The 20,563-nt window shown below is 50.8% G+C and overlaps 1 protein-coding gene across 1 annotated transcript in view; it reads right to left on the bottom strand.

Moving 5' to 3' along the window:
- The window catches only part of LOC146784224 (myoferlin-like), a 3,625,175-nt gene that overhangs the window by 183,781 nt on the left and 3,420,831 nt on the right, over nucleotides 1–20,563 (bottom strand). The window contains exon 29 of the mRNA XM_085634512.1: nucleotides 15,189–15,298. Coding sequence (XP_085490638.1) covers nucleotides 15,189–15,298 — 110 coding nt within the window. The remainder of the gene's footprint in view (nucleotides 1–15,188; nucleotides 15,299–20,563) is intronic.

The raw sequence follows: 20,563 nt of genomic DNA, 5'->3' as shown, positions 1-20,563 counted from the left end.
CCCTGAGGCTGTGCTTTGGGCTACTTGTAGTCCAGACCCCAAGCAGTATTTCCACTAAAGATTTCCGGCCTACACGAGTGTTCCGTGGGCTGGTATTTTGTGATTCAGCTCGAGGTCCCTTTGCGATCCCTGGTCCATCGACCTGTGGGTCCTGAGAAGGGAACTTTGACTTTAAGTGGGCTTTCCTGGTTGCTCCAGACGTGCCCTGACTCTCCATTGCTTGGGGAGTCCCCAGGACCTTGCTGGTCCTCACTGAAGCATCTTTTCTCTGACCGCGTGGTTGCAGTTGCCAAGGCTTGTTGGTGTTCAATCCGGACACTGACCCCCCCAGCACTCGACATCCTTCGTGGGACAGCTCACCTGTGGACTTTGGTCATCGTCAACATCTCCTGGTCCCCGTGGCTGCAGAGTCAAGCTTCACCTCTTCTCACCAGAAACACCTGACATTGGTGGGCATTCGTCTATCGTGCCCCTGGTCACAATGAAGTGACCCAGATTCTGTCCTCTCTGCTTTCAGGTTCTTCTCAGCTCCGATCCAGGCTTGGATCACACCGGACACTTCTCATCTTCCTGGCAGCAGCACTTCTTCGTATCACGCCATTGAAAATCAACGAGCGTTTCCGACACCACTTGACCCCCTATGCACCCGGCTCTCCTGGGATAGGTAACAGGAGTACCTCGGTTCTCTCAAGGGTGCAGGCCTTAGAACCTTCTATGTTCCAACGGGTTTGCTTGAAGTCTTCTCCTAAGTGTCCTTAAGCTTTAAAATTCCAACCGCGACTTCCCATAGAGTTATATGGAGCTCGCGCCTGTGTTCTCACACTGCACACGTCCCCCATGGGTCCCCTGTGTCACTACCTTGGGTGGTTCCTTGGGGTCCCAGCAATTCTACGTGCTCTAGGCACTGTGTCTAGTCAAGTTGTGGTTGTCATACCACTTTCTTAGTATCTGGTTTGGTCTCCCCCTGGAGCCAGAGCTGCTGACATTGCACGTTCTCTTCGGTGGTGAATAGATCTAACCAAGGCTCTCCTCACTGCAGAAAGAGACCTTGCACCACCTCTGAGAAAAGACGCCATTCGTGATCCATCATGCACCTGCGGCTGAGTTTGTCCGCCCTGGCATTCAGTGAACCTGTCAGGTGTTGAACCACCAGGGATATGCCCTGATTTTCCAGCCATGTCCAGAGGTGTAGGGCCTCCTGACATGGGGTCCAGGACCCCACCCCACCTTGTTTGTTGCAGTACCACATGGCGGTTGTGTTGTCCGTGAACACCTGCACTACTCTTCCCTGGACAGAGGGATCGCCAGGAGCTCCAGAAGGTTGATGTGAAGCCCGGACTCCGCCAGAGACCAGAGGCCCCTGATCTCTGCCTCTCTCATGTGGCCACCCTATCCCAGAAGGGATGCGTCCGTCACCACCGTGTGATCTGGTTGGGGAAGGGAGAGGGATCTGCCGTTGACCCAATCCTGGTTCGTGAGCCAGCACTGCATTTGTTGTGCAGTGCCCTCCGAGATCTGGATGCAATCGGACAGATTCCACTGATGCTGCACCCACTGGAACTTCAGGTCCCACTGCAGAGCCCGCATATGCCACCTTGCATAATCGCCCAGCAGGATGGAGGAGGGCATGAGGCCCAGCAGCCTCAGAGTCATCCTGACCGAAACCCGGGCTAGAGGATGAAAGATCGGAATCATAGTCCGAATATCCTGGACTTGCTGTGCGGGAGGAAAAACCCGAAACCGCGTCGTGTCCAGAACTGCTCCGATGAAGAGGAGCTTCTGAGAGGGGATCAGGTGTGACTTCGGCACGTTGATGGAGAACCCCAACAAATGCAGGAGGTCGGCTGTAGTCTGGAGGTGGGAGACGACTGCCTGGGGTGAACCCGCCTTCAACAACCAGTCGTCGAGATAGGGGAAGACAGGAACCCCTGATCTGCGCAGATGAGCTGCAACCACTGCCATCACTTTTGTGAACACCCGAGGGGTGCTGGTAAGGCCAAAGGGGAGCACTGTAAACTGAAAGTGCTCGTGGCCTACCGTGAACCGCATGTAACGCCGGTGGGCTGGCAGGACGGGGATGTGAAAATAAGCATCCTGCAAGTCCAACGCTACCATCCAGTCTCCAAGGTCGAGAGCATACAAGACCTAAGCCAGAGTCAACATTTTGAACTTCTCCTTCCGGAGGAAGTGGTTGACGTCCCTGAGATCCAAGATAGGACGCATGCCCTTGTCCTTCTTGGGCACCAGAAAGTAGTGGGAATAACAACCATGACCTACTTCTGGGGCAGGAACGCGCTCGATGGCTCCCTTGGCCAAGAGAGCCGCAACTTCCTGTTGGAGAAGGACCAGATGATCCCCCGACATGCGATGGTACTGGGGTGGCATGGCTGGAGGAATAGTCTCGAAGGGGAGGGTGTAGCCCCTTCGGACTATCTGCAAAACCCACCAGTCCGACGTGCTGGTACACCAGTGAGGGAGGTGATGGTGAATCCTGCCGCCCACTGGAGTTTGATGGGCCTGAAAGGTTGCACTAGGAAGGCTTGGAGGCTGCTGCAGGGGGGAGGGTGGTGGTGGACTGGCCTGCCCGCTGGCCCCCAGAACCACGTCAGCGGTTCCCACATCCCGGGCCGCGCTGAGGTGGAACAGCTTGCGCTGGCCTGTGGCTCTGAAAGGACCGCGTCGGGGCACCCATTCCGTAGCCGCGAAAGAGGCGAAAAGCAGACCGTGCAGGGAGCATGGAGTAGAGGCCCAAGGACTTGGCCGTAGCCCAAGAGTCCTTGAAGTACTCTAGCGCACTGCCTGCCTTGTCGCCGAATAGGCAACGGCCATCAAAAGGCATGTCCATCAAGGTGTTCTGGACATCCCCAGAAAAGCCAGTCGGTCTCAACCTGCCGTGATGACGAAGCGCCGCCCACGTTGAATTGGTCCTACCCAGTGAGTCGGCAGTGTCCAGTTCACAGTGGATTGCAAACTTTGCTGCGTCTCTCCCCTCGGCGACAACACTGGAGAGCACGGCCCGGGCGTTCTACGGACACTGAGGCAGCACTTGAGCCACCCTATCCCTCACAGAGTGGGAATAACGGTCCAAGAGGCATGCGGTGTTCACCGACCTCAGCCCTAAGCTGGAGGAAGAAAACAACTTCTTCCCAAACTGATCCAGCTTCTTGGATTCCCTGTCCAGTGGTGCGGTAGGGAATGAGCTTTGGGACGCTGAGGCATGGACTACCAAGCTCTCAGTGTGGGGTGTTGGGAGAGGAAAGTGGGGTCGCCCGGGGCCGGGCGGTGGCGTCGGGCAACCATCCTATCCACAGGAGCCCCTGTGGTGGGCCTGGACCAGGTGCCCAAAAAGATGTCCGTGAGGGCTTCATTGAACGGCAGCAGGGGCTCAGAAGAGCTCGCAGCCGGTTGAAGCACCTCTGTCAGGAGGTTAGTACTGACTGCCACAGTAGGTAACTCGAGGTGTAGGGGCTCGGCTGCCCTACGCAACACCACTGCATAAGACGCTCCCTCCTCTGTAGCCACAGTAGGAGGAGACAACATGCCAAGGTCTGGTGAAGTGTCTAGACCACTGGCATCCCCCAGTTCCTCTGCTCAGTCCAGATCGTATTCTAACTGAGCAGTAAGAGGGTCCTCAGACCCCTCCCAGTCTTCCTCACCCGCCCTTGGCTGCCAAACTGCAGAAAATGCCCAGGGCAGAATGCAGGCACATAAGTACCCATCAGTGTCGGATCCGGCATCGGTCGACGCCGGTCCTGCTCCGTATCAACATCGAGGGGAAGCCGAGGTCAACACCAGCTGGGGGTCCAGCAGGCATCGCCTGCGGACGTGGTGCTGCTGGAATCGGCGCTGGTGCAATTGTTACGAGGTCCACGGGCACCTATCCAGATCCAGGCCTGGATCCTAGGGCCCCCAGCCGAGTCCGCGGGGCCAGAAAGCGCACCAACAGAGTCGGGCTGCCCAAAGATGGCAAGCATCGCTTCATTTAACTGACGAAGCTGGGCAGGGGTCGCTGCCGGTCTCGGGAAGGGAGGGAAGGCCGGAGTCGACCTTGAAGGCTCTGCACGTGGAGCCGCGGGAGGGGCACCACCCATACCCTACGTCGCATCGGCCGATGGGAAATCGAAGAGCGACGACACTTCTTCTACTTCTTTTTGTGCTTCGACTTCCCTGACTCCGAGTGCAAAGACTTCGACGAGGAGTGATCATGGCTCTGCGTCCGATCTGTTACCTCCCGCGCGACCGGGACCTCGCACGATGCGGAGCCGACTGCCGGGCCTCGAGCATCTTTCAGGACCGTTCCCGCAAAGACTTTGGGGCCATGGTTCGACAGTCGGAGCACAACTCGGGTCATGTGCGCACTCCAGGCAGAAGAGGCACACGCGGTGCGGATCCATCACCGACATCAGTTGGGTACAGGAACCGCAGGCCTTGAAACTGGGCATCCCTCGTGTATCAGGAGTTGATATAGACTCGAAAAGAAGTCGACAAAAGTCAGAAAATAGTCAGTCAAAAAATGATTGGCGGTACCGCTGTCTTCGGATCTGCGCTTGCTGGCGGGGAAAGGATATCCTTAACCCTAGAAATCAGTTTGCAGAACGGGGAGGATGGGTGGCGCGGTAAGGAATCTATAACTAACTAATGTTTCTTACAGATATATCATTACCGAAGGTAAGTAACTTGTTCATTTGAAAGAAACACGTTAGATATAGATTCCTTACCTTAGAATAGATACCCCAGCAATACCAACCTGCGAACCAAGATCATGCCAGAAAATCCTGGAGAACAGAACGGCCAAAGAAGCCGTCTCTCCGGACTTGGCTGTCCAGACAGTAGTGTTTCCTAAACATCTGCAGTAATGCCCACGTAGCTGCCTGACAGATGTCATGTAGAGAAACTCCTCTTCCCAAGGCAGTAGTGGCTGCCGTCGCCCTGGTGAAATGGGCGCGTAGCCCCACTGGAGGCTCCTTTTTAGCCAGAGAATAGCAAGCATTTATACACAGAACGACCCATCGAGAAATGGTTTGCTTGTGTATGGCCCGACCTTTCTTGGAACCCACATAGCCAACAAAGAGATGGTCATCCACCCGGAATTGTTTTGTGTGATCCAGACAGAAAGAAAGCGCATGTTTTGGGTCCAGACGGTGGAGCCTCTCTTCCTCTTTCGAAGGATCCGGAGGAGGAAAGAAGGTGGGCAAAGTGATAATCTGCCTGATGTGGAAGGCAGTGACAACCTTGGACAGGAAGGATGGACGAGTCCTAAGGACAACTTTGTCCAGATGTACAGAGAGAAAACGAGGCTTAGAAGAAAGCACCTGGAGCTCACTCACACGTCTAGCAGAGGTGATGGCCACCAGGAACGCAGTTTTGAGATTCAAGAGCCTTAAGGGACAGTTGTGAAGCGGCTCAAAGGGAGCGCACATTAAATAAGTTACAACCAGGTTCAAGTCCCACTGAGGCATAACGAAGGGAAAAGGAGGAAAGAGATGAGTTTTGCCTTTCAAGAAGCGACTTACAACCGGGGACTTGAAAAGGGAAGGCTGATCTGGAAGCCGAAGGAAGGCAGAGATGGCCGATAGATAGCCCTTGATAGTGCCCAGAGCACAGCCCTGCTGGGCTAAAGAAAGAAGAAACAAGAGAACCTTAGAAAGATGGGCAGAAAGGGGACCCACAGCCTTTGCTGTGCACCATGCCACAAACTTGTTTCACCGGCAGGCATATACCGCCTTAGTCGAGGGATGCCTGGCTGCCAAGATTACATCACAGACTGCCGCCACTCAATCTCCACGCAAGGAGATTGAGGCTGGACAGGTTCGGGGGGAGGACCGTCTCCTGCTGCTGCGACAGAAGATCCTCCGAACAGGCAGTCTGATCGGAGGATCGATGGCCATGTTGAGCAGCTCGGGATATCAGACTCTTCGTACCCAATCCGGAGCCACAAGAATGACTTGGGTCCGGTTGCGTCTGATCTTCTTCAGCACTCTGGGCAGAAGTGGTATAGGTGGAAAGGCATACAACAGACCACACCTCCACTTGCGACGAAAAGCGTCGCCTAGCGAGTGCCGCCTTGGAAATTCCAACGCGCAGAATTGCTGACATTGCACATTCTCTTCGCTGGCGAACAGATCTAACAAAGGCTCTCCCCACTGTTGAAAGAGACCTTGCATCACCTCTGAGTGAAGACGCCATTTGTAATCCATCATGCGCTTGTGGCTGAGTTTGTCCGCCCTGGTGTTCAGAGAACCCGCCAGGTGTTGAGCCACCAGGGATATACCCTGATGTTCCACCCATGTCCAGAGGCAGAGGCCCTCTTGACATAGGGTCCACGACCCCACTGCGCCCTGTTTGTTGCAGTACCACATGGCGGTGGTGTTGTCTGGAGGACCTGCACTACTCTTCCCCAGACAGAGGGAAGGAATGCTTTCAGTGCAAGACGAATCACCCGGAGCTCCAGAAGGTTAATGTGGAGCCTGGACTCCGCCGGAGACCAGAGGCCTCTGATATCCGCCTCTCCCATGTGGCCGTCCCATCCTAGAAGGTATGCGTCCGTCACCACAGTGTGACCTGGTTGGGGAAGGGAGAGGGATCCGCCATTGACCCAATCCCGGTTTGTGAGCCACCACTGCAATTGTTGTGCAGTGCCCCTCCGAGATCTGGACGCAATCGGATAGATTCCCCTGATGCTGAGCCCACTGGAACTTCAGGTCCCACTGCAGATCCCGCATATACCCCTGGCATGATCAACCAGTAGGATGCAGGAGGCCATGAGGCCCAGCAGCCTCAGAGTCATTCTGACCGTAACCCGGGATCAAGGCTGAAAGATCGGAATCATAGCCTGAATATCCCGGACTTGCGGTGTCCAGAACCGCTCTGATGAAGAGGAGCTTCTGAGAGGGAATTAGGTGTGACTTCGGCCCATTGATGGAGAACCCCAGCGAATGCAGGAGGTCGGTTGTATTCTGGAGGTGGGAGACGACTGCCTGGGGCGAGCCCGCCTTCAACAGCCAGTCGTGGAGATAGGGGAAGACTGAAACCCCTGATCTGCGCAGATAAGCTGCGACTACCGCCATCACTTTCGTTAACATCCAAGGGGCACTGGTAAGGCCAAAGGGGAGCACAATAAACAAAAGTGCTCGTGGCCTACCGTGAACCGTTGGTAACGCCGGTGGGACGGCAGGACGGATATGTGGAAATAAGCAACCTGCAAGTCCAACGCTACCAAACAGTCTTCCGGTTCGAGGGCAGACGAAACCCGAGCAAGCGTCAGCATTTTGAACTTCTCCTTCCGGAGGAAGCAGTAGACGTCCCTTAGATCCAAGATAGGACGCAGGCCCTTGTACTTCTTGGGGACCAGAAAGATGTGGGAGTAACAACCACGACCTACTTCTGGGACAGGAACGCGCTTGATGGCTCCCTTGGCCAAGAGAGCCGTAACTTTCGGCTAGAGAAGGGCCAGATGATCCTCCGATATGCAGTGGTATCTCGGTGGCATGGCTGGAGGGGTAGTCTAAAGGGGAGGGAGTAGCCCCTTCGGACTATTTGCAAAACCTACCTGTCCGACGTCATGGTGCGCCAGTGGGGGAGGTGATGGCGAATCCTGCCGCCCACTGGCATTTGATGGGCCTGAAAGGTCGGACTAGGAGGGTTTGGAGGCTGCTGCACAGGGGTGGGGGGTTGGTGGACTGGCCCCCGAAACCACGATGGTTGTTCCCACGTCCCCAGCTGCGCGAAGGTTGGGTAACTTGCTGCGGCCTGTGACTCTGGGTGGGACGTAGCAGGGCACCCCTTCCGTAGCCACGAAAGGGGCAAAAAGCAGACTGATCAGGGCGGGTGGAGAGGCCCAAGGACTTGGCCGTAGCCCGTGAGTCCTTGAAACGCTCTAGGGCATTGTCTGCTATGTCGACAAAAAGGCAGCGGCCATCAAAGGGCATGTCCATCAAGGTGTTCTGGACATCCCCTGAAAAGCCATTCAACCTCATCCAGGCGTAGCGACAAAGTGCTACTGATGATGAAATGGTCCTGCCCAGAGAGTTGGCGGTGTCCGCCCACAAAGGATGTTAAACTTCGCCGCATCCCTCCCGGTGGTGAAAGCCTGGGATAGCATTGCCCGGGCCTCCTCCGGACACTGAGGCAGCACCTGCGCAACCATATCCCACACCAACTGGGAATAACGGCCCAAGAGACATGCTATGTTTACCAACCGCAGTCCTAAGCTGGCAGAAGAGAACATTTTCTTTCTTAGATGGTCCAGCTTCTTGGATTCCCTTTCCGGTGGGGCGGTAGAGAATGCGCTCTTGGAAGTGGAGGCTTGGACAACCAAGCTCTCCGGGGTGGGGTGTTGGGAGAGGAAAGTGGGTTCACCCTGGCGTCGGGCAATCATCCTGTCCATGGGAGACCCTGTGTTGGGGTTGGACCACGTGCCCAAAAGGACGTCGGTGAGGGCCTCATTAAACGGCAGCAAGGGCTCCGAAGAGATCGCAGCTGGTTGAAGCACCTCTGTCAGGAGGTTAGTGCTGACCGCCACCGTAGGAAGCTCGAGGTTGAGAGCCTCGGCCGCCCTATGCAACACCACTGCGTGTGATGCTCCCTCCTCCGCAGCCACTGTAGGAGGAGACAACATGCCAAGGTCAGGGGAGGTGTACAAACCACTGGCATCCCCCAGTTACTCTCTCTCCTGTTCACTGTCCAACTGGTCAATCAGAGTGTCACCTGACCCCTCCCCATTATCCTCTGGGTGCCATTCTGGTCAAAAAGGGACCCCAGGAGTGAACAGGGGCACAAAACCCCCCCTGGCGCCGGATCCGGCATCAGGGGATGCCGGTCCGGCTCCGGGTCCACGTCAGGATGGAGGCCGTGGTCGACACCGGCCGGGGGGCCGACCGGCGTTGAACACGGTAGTGGTGCCGGAGGAAGCGGCGCCGGTGGAGGCGTAATCAGGTCAACCGGCGGTGATCCGGATCCAGGCCTGGATCCAAGGGGGGTCTGCAGATTCAGGGCCGGAGCCGCCGTTGGAGAAGGCCTAGGCCCCCCCAACCAAGTCCACAGGGCCCGAAGGCGCACCGGCGGGTTCGGGCTGCCCAAAGATGACATGCATCACCTCATAGAATGTACGAAGCTGGGCGGGAGTCGCTCCAGGTCCTGGAAAGGGAGGGAAACGCGTGGAGCTGCGGGAGGGGCACCACCCGCGTTCCTCGTCTGGTCGGTCAGCTGACGAGGAGAAGTCGAAGAGCGACAATGATTCTTTGACTTCTTCTTATGCTTCAACTTACCCAACCCCGAATGCGAAGACTTCGAAGACCTGGATGAATGGTGGTGGCTCCTCGACCGGTCCCTCAATCTTCCTCGTGACCGGGACCTTGAACGGCACAGAGCTGACTGCCGGTGCTCAAGCAGCTTTCGGGACCGCTCCCAGAAAGCCTTCGGCGCCATCAACCGGCAGTCGGAGCACGTATTGGGGCCGTGGTCGCGCTCCAGGCAAAAAAGACACACATGGTGCGGATCCGTCACCGACATCATCCACATGGCTTGAAGCCGGGCATCCCTCGTGCACCAGGAGTCGAAGACTTGAAGAAAAAAAGTTGACAAAAGTCAAGAAAAAAGTCAGTCAAAAAGTGACTGGAGATACTGCTCTTCCTGGATCTGTGCTGACTGGCGCAGAAAAAGAAATAACTGATGTCAGCGCGTGAGGGCGGCGTCTAAGTAGCTACCGCGACATCATCCCAGCGACCACAATGCTAATGACGGACACGGAGCCGACCGACGCCACCTTCCAACGCGCAGAGGTACTGCTGACGAAAAAACTTTCCAGATCCAGTCTGACGCCTGGGGGTAATTCTAAGGTAAGGAATCTATAACTAACGTGTTTCTTTCAGATAAGAAAGGCTCTGAAAAAAATTGAGTCAGGCACAAGTCTTGCAGCTTTCAAATCTAGAGGTGACAGACGATGCCCAGTTTTATTTTGAATGTAACAATAAAGCATATTTTCCATTACCAGCCACTCTAAATTACTTTTATCTTATATGTGAGAAAACACAACCTTTGAAGGTTTCTATCTTCTCTGAGAAATAATATCAGAATAGAAATAGAGAAACCAGCATCAGTATTATCCAAAATGCACTTCCGAAAACAAGCCAAGACAGGAAACAATTAAAAAAACTTAAAACAAGTTAATGCTTCCGAAGAAGCATGTGCAACACAATGTGTCCTTTTCAAGAAGAGCAGAACCAAATTCACATGCAGAAATCAGAACTGCCTCTGTAAGCTGCACATGACAAAAATAAACGTGCTCCTACATGAAAAGATATTGCTGAGCATCCACAGGAGAAAATAGGCTGCCCCATTCACTCCACAGTTTTCCAGCAAACTGTAAACAAGCCAGCCTGGGAGCTGACTTCGGAAAGAAAACAAAAGAATGTCAGACACATGGCAGGAACTAGGAGGGACGAATGCTGCAATAAAATGTAAGCAGCTACAGGTCTGAGCACCCACCGTGTAACACGAGGTTGAAAATATAATAAAATAGTCCCCTCTACAAGCAGATCCACAGAACAATGTATAATGATACTGTACTAAGCCCCTGCTCCTTGGAGGAACAAGCATTTACAATGCAATGGTCTCGGCATTGGTAAAGTTAGAGCTATTGGCATTGCTCATGACAATGCCGTTTCTTTAAATGTTTTAAAAACAAAAACATAAACAAAAATAATGTCATGAGCAATGCCAATAGCTCTAACTTTACCAATGCCGAGACCATTGCATTGTAAATGCTTGTTGTCTTCATTTCCAGGGCTCATTAAAGTCCTGAGACCCTCCAAGCGCAGCAGCAGTTAGTAATTAGGGGGGAGCGGCCATGTGTCCAGCAGGGGCTACGCAAAGCCTGAGACAGACTCACAGCCCAAGGGGACGGAGTGACTGGAAGCAGCGGCCGGGGGTGCAGGCAGGGGCGGTGTGAGGGAAGGAACACGGGAGTGCTGCCTGTCTGTCCGAGGGGTACAAGGGCGGTGGTGAGAGGTTATAAATGGTGGACGTCCCTGTGCAAGTGATGGAGGTGTTGCCAGAATTAAGCACTGACTCTGACAAACAGTCCCACATCTCGGAGTCTGACACACAGTCCCACAGCTCGGAGCCTCACACACAGTTCCGCAGCTCGGAGACTGAAACACAGTTCCACAGCTCGGAGTCTGACACACACTTCTACAGCTCAGAGTCTGACACACTGTCCCACAGCTCGGAGTCTGACACACAGTCCCACAGCACGGAGTCTCACACACAGTTCCGCAGCTCAGAGTCTGACAGACTGTCCCACAGCTTCGGAGTCTGACACAGTCCTTCAGCTCGGAGTCTCACACACTGTTCCGCAGCTCGGAGTCTCACGCACAGTTCCGCAGCTCGGAGTCTGAAACACAGTTCCACAGCTGTGAATCTGACAACCAGCTCCACAGCTCGGAGTCTGATAAACAGGTCCACAGCTCAGCGCAACAGATATATTTACAAACATTGGCAAAGCCTGATAGGTTCAACCCTTGCAGTCAAGCACTGGCAAAAGCATCAAAAGTGCCAACTGCAGAGCAAAACAATCAAGGAAGGATTGCCCTGAGTATTCAATGCATGGATGACATAAAATAAATATCTGATTACAGACTATAATTTTTAGCTGTAAAATAGGTCATCATGCAGAGGATAAATCAAAACAGCCAATTAAAAGCCAGGGAGTACTAAATACTCCCGTCGGCCAATAAAAAAAGTGATTAACAATGTTCCTAACCAATGGCTGGACAGTATTGAGCCAACTAAGCCAATGACTGATGGAAGCTGGACCAAAGCCCCTTAGATTATGTACAGAACAGAATGCACGTGCCATGAATAGTGCAAGTGCCATTACACATCAAACTCAAAAAAGGAAAACCGTTACCACTACTCTACGTCACTGCATCCTACACTACTCTGCTCCACAGCACTCTATGCTACTCTACTCTTCTCCGCACCACTTTCCTCACCATGCCGGCTTTCACTTTCCATCCACTTCACTTTATCTCCTGTGCCTTCCCCAACAACACTTAATGCCATCGTAAATAGCTGCAGGCTTGTCCAGCTCTCATCGCTGCACCCTGCTTTGTATTCTTTAAATATAGTGGCCGGTCTTGCTTTTGTTCTGTGCGTTGTGGCTCGCTTTGAAACATACTTTATCTTTCAGCAGTGCGTTCATGAAACAGGCACCACGCTTTATTTTAATTATTACAACGTGGCATGCCAAGGAGTATCTTTAAACAAAGTGGCCGTGCTTTTCTTTTGTTGTGCACGGCGCACTTAAGTTCATACTTTCACTTTCAGCGTGAAGCTCATAAACGTGCGCCATGCTTTAGTTGGTTTCGCCTGGTTTAGAACATTCCTTTTGGATCACTGCTTTTGCCCTTAGCAGTTAAAGAAATGATGATGCTAATTTGAAGTGCTGCTTACAAAAAGTGCTTGAAGAATGTGCGCTACACAAATGTAAAGTGCACCATTTTGAGGGTGGGGGTCGGGGCGGCGTTGCTTGTGTTTTTTCAAAATCTCATACATTTTCAGCCTAGAAGCCTGTTAGCAATGGGCGACGGGTCCCGGGCTGACACACAGCCGCATTATATACCTCCTCATTCTGACCTGTATTTAGAAAGCCCGGGGTGCAAAAGGCAGGCGCCTTTAATTTCATGGCCAGTACAATATTCCTCTGTCCTGACCCCGGACCGAGGGGGCAGCTGTAGGGGTATTACTGGAATGAAGAGCCGGTTGCAGACTTTCGCAAATTCTCCTCTGTGGCTTTTACCCGTGGGCCGGCTGGAGCGCCGATCGGAGGTTGAGAAGTTTCATGCAGCGAAAGGGGAAGTGCCCCGAAACGGAGAGGACAGGGTGAGGAGAGGTGAGGAGACCAGAGCAGCAGCCGGACGCAGAGGGAGCGGACGAGCACACCCCTTTAATTTCATGGCCAGTACAATATTCCTCTGTCCTGACCCCGGACCGAGGGGGCAGCTGTGGGGGTATTACTGGAATGAAGAGCCGGTTGCAGACTTTCGCAAATTCTCCTCTGTGGCTTTTACCCGTGGGCCGGCTGGAGCGCTGATCGGAGGTTGAGAAGTTTCATGCAGAGAAAGGGGAAGTGCCCCGAAACGGAGAGGACAGGGTGAGGAGAGGTGAGGAGACCAGAGCAGCAGCCGGACGCAGGGGGAGCGGACGAGCACACCACCGCCTTTCTCCGAGGCAGAGCAGAAATGCCTCGGAGAAACGCAGCGTCCTTTTCGGATTTGGGGGCGTGTTTGTCTTTTCTCTCCTCCAGCCATTGGCTGGAGGAGAGAATGAGACTTCTTGCAAAAAACACGCCCCCGATCCGAAAAAGACGGGGCCTGATCGGAATGACTGACCTCTTCTCCAATGGCTGGCCAGCTTTCAAGAGGCCAGCCAATGGAGAACAGGGGAGAAGAGGGGCGGGTTCAAGCCCCTCTTCTCCAAGTCATTAAATCTCCGACTTCCGGTTCTGCCTTTCGGCAGACCGGACGTCCTCGACCTAAAAAGGAGGGACAAAGAGGCAGGACTGACCACAGGCAAGCATGGATTTTTGAAGGACACTGTAACCAAGAAATGAAAAGCTTGGGATTGGCTTTAGGCCCACAGAGATGTATACTAAAGTATACTAGATGTCGTACGCCTATGCTTGACCTAAAAAGCGCACATTCAAGTCCGGTAAGCGGCAATTAAGAAAAGGCTACAGCACAACTGAAAAAAGTGAAGCATAATGGCAAAGTTGATTCCTGCATTTGACAGGCAATCCTCAATTGGTGGTCAATAATCTAATATGTATTTGTAAAGTGCACGTTCACCCGGAGATATCTTGATGCTGGATAACAGATGTGTTTTGTAACCCAACTCAATGGTATTCATTTTATCAACCTCAGATGGATGAAAGACTGAGTGGACCTGCCAGGATTTGAACTTGTGACCATGAGGTCGAACACAGGCCCCTGCAGTGGAGAAATTAGTCCACTGAGCCACCAGACCTGGTTACAATGGAGATAGGGCAACACAGCACATCTGTTACTTTTAGAGTCAAAGACACTGAATGCCGTGACATGTCTCAAAGCACTGCCGTTATAAATACAGCACATTATCCGTCACATATATCCTGTTTAATGTATAATGTAATGTACATGATACTAAATCTCTACGGTATTGGTGTCAAGGATGGGAACGAACCCTGTTTTCTCAAACCAGCCCATAAATAATAAAGTCACTGGGAGCAGAAGATGCCACATAATATTTAAGACCTTATGAGTCTTCACGGGCATGGCAAGAGCTGTCTCCTAACAGAGTTGGGGGCATATTATCAAGCACAGCGTTAACATTATCGCCGCTTTAGCGGCAGAAAACTGCTGCTAAAGCGGCGATAATGGGCTTGATAATATGCCGCAGAGAATTCCAATAGAAGCCCATGTTGACCCCAGAACATGGGCTTCTATTGGAATTCTCTGCGGCATATTATCAAGCCCATTATCGCCGCTTTAGCGGCAGTTTTCTGTCCCTAAAGCAGCGATAATTGTAACGCCCTTTCTTGATAATTTGCCCCTTGGTGCTTTCTAAAGTGAGGCAGAGAGTCCAATGTAGCTATCTTCGGGCCAAAGTACTAGAATGGCAATGCGAGCTACAGGGTGGGATCGAGATGCATTACCATACTGTGTTTGGTCTCACTACTTGAATAACAGGGGTTGCTGCAGGTCCGGAGCAAGGTGCATTGAGAAAGTTGTGTTCATGTGCGTAATGGAATTCTATGTGCTGCTGCAGGTGACCAATAAAGTAAATTGGCAACGCTGTGTGGGGAATCCCAATATGCCATTACTGGAATAGCAGGGTAAACTGCATGTCAAGATTAAGGTGGATTTAGAGTTGTTTGTCTCATTCAGCTCGGGACGAGCAGGAGATTTTACAATACAGGAATTATCCTCCCATACACAGCTGAGTGCAGAAATCTAGTGCGGGAATAAAAAGGGGTTTGAAGGGGGTAATAAACATACTGTTATTTTACTTTTGGGGGAATTACATTAACGGCACAGCAGTTGGGGGTGCAGTGAGTGCAGAGTTGTCAGGCCCATTCAGATGTGCTTGAATTTTCATGTATGTATACTCTACTGTTATATGTTGCCTACATATGATCTATAATTCCTTACTTCGGTGGATCCAGTCTGGGGTTCATGTTTGGTTCATCCCTCGCTTTGGCAGCAGGCCGTTCTTCCGCCTCTTTTTCTGTCAAGATTTCAAGTGTCATCTCCACTTTGCCCTGTATTGAAGGAAAAGTATGATGAGACACAAGAGAACGTCCATTATCACCAATTCAGGTCTGGCTCATAGCAGTCATGCCTCACTCTCGAGGTCACTGTAGCTTGTTTACAAGATCCAAAAGGAGTAAAGTATACCTTATGACTTTCAAGTGTCATCCTATTGTTTTATATAATTCAATATGCACAGACCATAGCAAGAATATACATAGCCAAATCCATTTCAGCCAGTGATGAAGTACCTGGCGTTTCATGAGACTGGTGTCAGTGAGTGTCACGAATATACGGCCTGTAATGTGGGATCTTGCATCCCCTAAAACGAATAACATAACAACGATATATAGACGCAATGGTTTTCAGAGTGCAGGATCCCTGCTTAATTCTAGCCAAAGACTTTTCAACACCTAGGGTGAAATGTAGAACTCATGTTTCCGCAATCTGAACCTATTCTATGAAAAGGGAAAGCCTATGAATATTGGCAAAAAATGCCAACTTAAAGTAAAACTGGTCTGAGTGGACTCAAAATTGCACCGGAGGTTCTAGTTTGGTAGCTGTAAATATTGTGTATAATTGTTTGGGACCTTTATGGAGGAGTGTACTAACTACAGAAGGTACAGTCATCTGGGCACATTTCCTCAGGTATTATCAAGATGTTGCCCACTTCTATCGGCTCAGTGACCTGACTTGTAAAAAAAAAAGAAATACAATAAAATATAATACCAGCACTAATTGACGTGCTAAATGATCACAGTCCTATGAATTAAATTGTTACACCGACATAATCCTAACGCTGTGGGCGGTTATAATATCCTTGATCGCAAATTCACTTTAACAAATATGTGATTTTGCAGGAGCTGGCAGTGTGAAGTATTTTAATTGCTTTGCAGCATCGCTGCTGTCACATTAAACAGTTTGGAATGGAAGTGACAAACTCTACATACTCGACGTTCTTTGAATAAAAATATTCCACCCTTTTATTTTTGACAACTGACATGTATGCTTTGGGTCTTCTAGCTCGAATTATTGGTGAAAAAATTAAATATCCACTTTATTTGCCATTTTCCAGAAGCGTTACTTTAGACTAAGTATTGCTCTTTCTAAACGTTCTGTCGGGTGTATTCAACTGTCCCCTTATGGTCAAGACCTTTCTCAACGCTTGTATCGAGACAGATTTAATGGCAAACTAATGACATTTGCCAATTGTTTTTTTTAGGTCTCGCTGAATCAGCGCGCATGCGCTGCTCAGAGAGACATTTTCTATGTGAGTTTTCAAAGTGCTGCTGGCTGGCCTAGCGCTTGTGTTCACGCGAGCGTGCACGCGCGCAGTCAGTCTCCAGCAGCACTTTGAAAACTCGCTCCACCTCTCCGCAATCATTGCTGCGCGATGTCATTTTTTTTTTAATCCTCTCCCCCACACCCTCCCTTCTCCGACTCCCTCCCTCAATAGGACACCGCAGCGCGAATTATGCGGAGCTCTTCCGCCATTTCTGTATTGCTCCTGATTAGTACCAACCAACTTGCAGTGGAAGAAAGCCTGTCAGTCAAAATCAAAGGCTTCAAACGAAGAGCCATATGCTGAAAGAATGAGGCCCCGCCCAGGCTGTTAGCGCTCACCTTCCTCTTGCGCTCGCCTTAGAGTTCTTGCAGCATAGGTCTCTCTGAGTCAGCGCGCATGCGCTGCTCGAAAAGCCATTTTCTATGTGAGTTTTCAAAGTGCTGCTGGCTGGCCTAGCGCTTGTGTTCACGCGAGCTTGCACGCGCGCAGCCAGCCGCCAGCAGCACTTTGAAAACTCGCTCCACCTCTCCGCAATCATTGCTGTGCGATATCATTTTTTTTTAAATCCTCTCCCCCACACCCTCCCTTCTCCGACTCCCTCCCTCAATAGGACACCGCAGCGCAAATTATGCGGAGCTCTTCCGCCATTTCTGTATTGCTCCCGATTAGTACCAACCAACTTGCAGTGGAAGAAAGCCTGTCAGTCAAAATCAAAGGCTTCAAACGAAGAGCCATATGCTGAAAGAATGAGGCCCCGCCCAGGCTGTTAGCGCTCACCTTCCTCTTGCGCTCGCCTAAGAGTTCTTGCAGCATAGGTCTCTCTGAGTCAGCGCGCATGCGCTGCTCGAAAAGCCATTTTCTATGTGAGTTTTCAAAGTGCTGCTGGCTGGCCTAGCGCTTGTGTTCACGCGAGCGTGCACGCGTGCAGCCAGCCGCCAGCAGCACTTTGAAAACTCGCTCCACCTCTCCGCAATCATTGCTGCACGATGTCTTTTTTTTTAATCCTCTCCCCTACACCCTCCCTTCTCCGACTCCCTCCCTCAATAGGACACCGCAGCGCCAATTATGCGGAGCTCTTCCGCCATTTCTGTATTGCTCCCGATTAGTACCAACCAACTTGCAGCGGAATAAAGCCTGTCAGTCAAAATCAAAAGCTTCGAACGAAGAGCCATATGCTGAAAGAATGAGGCCCCGCCCAGGCTGTTAGCGCTCACCTTCCTCTTGCGCTTGCCTTAGAGTTCTTGCAGCAAAGGTCTTGTTGAGTCAGCGCGCATGCGCTGCTCGGAGAGACATTTTCTATGTGAGTTTTGAAAGTGCTGCTGGCTGGCCTAGCGCTTGTGTTCACGCGAGCGTGCATGCGCGCAGCCAGCCGCCAGCAGCACTTTGAAAACTCGCTCCACCTCTCCGCAATCATTGCTGCGCAATGTCATTTTTTTTTTAATCCTCTACCCTACACCTTCCCTTCTCCGACTCCCTCCCTCAATAGGACACCGCAGCGCCAATTATGCGGAGCTCTTCCGCCATTTCTGTATTGCTCCCAATTAGTACCAACCAACTTGCAGCGGAAGAAAGCCTGTCAGTCAAAATCAAAGGCTTCAAACGAAGAGCCATATGCTGAAAGAATGAGGCCCCGCCCAGGCTGTTAGCGCTCACCTTCCTCTTGCGCTCGCCTTAGAGTTCTTGCAGCCGTGTTGGGAGGTTGCCGCCAACCGCGCGAGGCCAAGCCTCGCAATCAGTTCAGTTCATGAAGCTGTATTCGGTTCATAACATATAATGACCATAAAAGCGCACAGCAAAACACAGAGATACAAAGATACAAACTAATAAAGAAACACATTTAAAAGATCATACTTTTCCTATAATAAATAGATTTACAAATAAAACTTGCAGTATAAAAACATATATCAGGGGAATTCATATTAAAAAGCAACCTCATTGCATCTTCTGTATTAAAAATACCATATTTTAAAAACATAGGTTTTAAAAATGTAATCCTTACATTCAAGAACAGAGTGCAAATAAGCATAAAGTGCATACTGCTTTGTTTGGAGTGTCCGTCGCACGGGCAAGGGCCAACAGGATATCTTTTTTGTTGGGGGAAGGCCACCAAGACATGTGCCATTCCTAACCTTAATCTGGTTAGGACAAATCTATGCGCTGGGTGGGTTACCATATTCAAGTACTGCTGAAAACCCTCATTTTCAGTATATTTATTATATAGTTGAACAGTAGTAGAGGGACCAGACTCAACTAAATGTTTTTGGGTTCTAGACAACAAAAAGGATTTTTTCATGTCGTGTTTGACTAGAACTCGTGGGGAATAAAAATCCAATAACAAGTTCAACCCAAAAATAGCCTGATAGCTCTCAACAACATACTTAAGCCATGGGATTTTCATACAGTTATCTAATTTAAGACAGTCCTTGATAACGATTTGGTTGAACTCAGTCTCTTCCTTATGCCAGATTGCTTTGTAAAGTGACAAAGGCCTAAGTGAAACAAGGTCACTCAAATAGGCAGCCCCAACCTCTTTGTGAATTAACTCTGTTGAGGCAGAAGCAGGAAGACACATTAGTTTCTTGAGGAAGGTGTTTTCTTCCCTCTGAAGACAACCAACATTAGAGTAACCCCACAACCCTGCCCCATATAGGGCAATGGAGACACTTTTGGCCTTGTATATCTCCATCATATCTCTTATTCGTCTATCCCCTATTTTTGCGGCAAATTTAAATATGCCATAGGAACTTTTGGCCATTTTAGTTCTTACACTTATTAAGTCCTGGGCCCAACTACCGTCGCCCGAGAAAGTGACACCCAAATAGCAGAAATGTCTTGCTTGCTGCACTTTCACTCCTTCTATAAAAAAGGCGTGATTCTTGCTAGACTTAGCCCCGCAAATCATAATATGAGTTTTACTTTTATTTATCAATAGCTTCCTCTCCCCTATAAATTCGGAAAACCGATCCATCAGGCGCTGCAAACCAATAGGTGTCCGAGATAGGAGCACAGCATCATCCGCGTAGAGCAGAACTGGCACACTAATCCCGGTAACCTGAGGAGCATCAGCCTTAACTGTTTTCAGGATGGTATCCACCCCGTTAATAAATAAAATAAACAGCAAAGGGGCGAGGACACAGCCCTGTCTAATTCCTCGTTTCACACTAAAATTCAGGGTACACTCCCCATTGACCCCATATCGAACGCTTGCTTGCATCTTGTTATATAATCTAGCAAGGAAGAAAATAATTTCCTTGGGGGCGCCTAATTCTAACAAGACTGACCAGAGAAGCGGATGATTAACTAGGTCAAAAGCGCTACTTAAATCGGCAAAGCAAAGATACAGATTGCCACGCATAGCCTTGGTATACTTGCCGATTAATAGTTCTAAGTTCAGGCACTGATCCAAAGTCCCACGACCCTTTCTAAAACCGTATTGGGAGTTGGCAAGAATCCCATTCTCCTCTGCCCACGCTTCCAATCTAAACAACAGCACCCTGCTCATAATCTTCACCGATGAATCCAAGAGGCTAATCGGTCGATAATTACAAGCTAAAGCCTTATCCCCCTTTTTATAGATAGGGACAATAATTGAGTCTCCCCATGTGGGTGGAATCAAAGTGGTTACCGCTGCATTGAGGACCAAGGTAAGTATCGGTCCCCAAATCAGCGGTTCGGCCTTATAAACATCGATAGGGACTCCATCGGACCCCTGGGCCTTTCCCCCCTTGTTAGCCTTAATACTGCATTCCACCTCACCTAGGGAGATGTCTAGTGGAAGCATGGGCCAATGCCTTTGCTCGTTGCCAGTCGAGACACTATCTTGAAAAATAGATGAGAAATGGGACACCCAAGCCTCACTCCCCACATGAGAAGAGAGTTGGGGGATTATGTCATCGTGTAGGAAGGGGGAATTAATAGTAGACCAGAATAAGCGTCTGTCCAAGGTTTCTGCCGCCTGTGTTAAGTTATCCCAGGCTTCCTGCTGTAGTTC

The sequence above is a fragment of the Triturus cristatus genome, chromosome 11 (assembly GCF_964204655.1).
Source record: "Triturus cristatus chromosome 11, aTriCri1.1, whole genome shotgun sequence".
Taxonomy (NCBI): Eukaryota; Metazoa; Chordata; class Amphibia; order Caudata; family Salamandridae; genus Triturus; species Triturus cristatus.
This window is presented reverse-complemented; position numbering and strand designations above follow the sequence as displayed.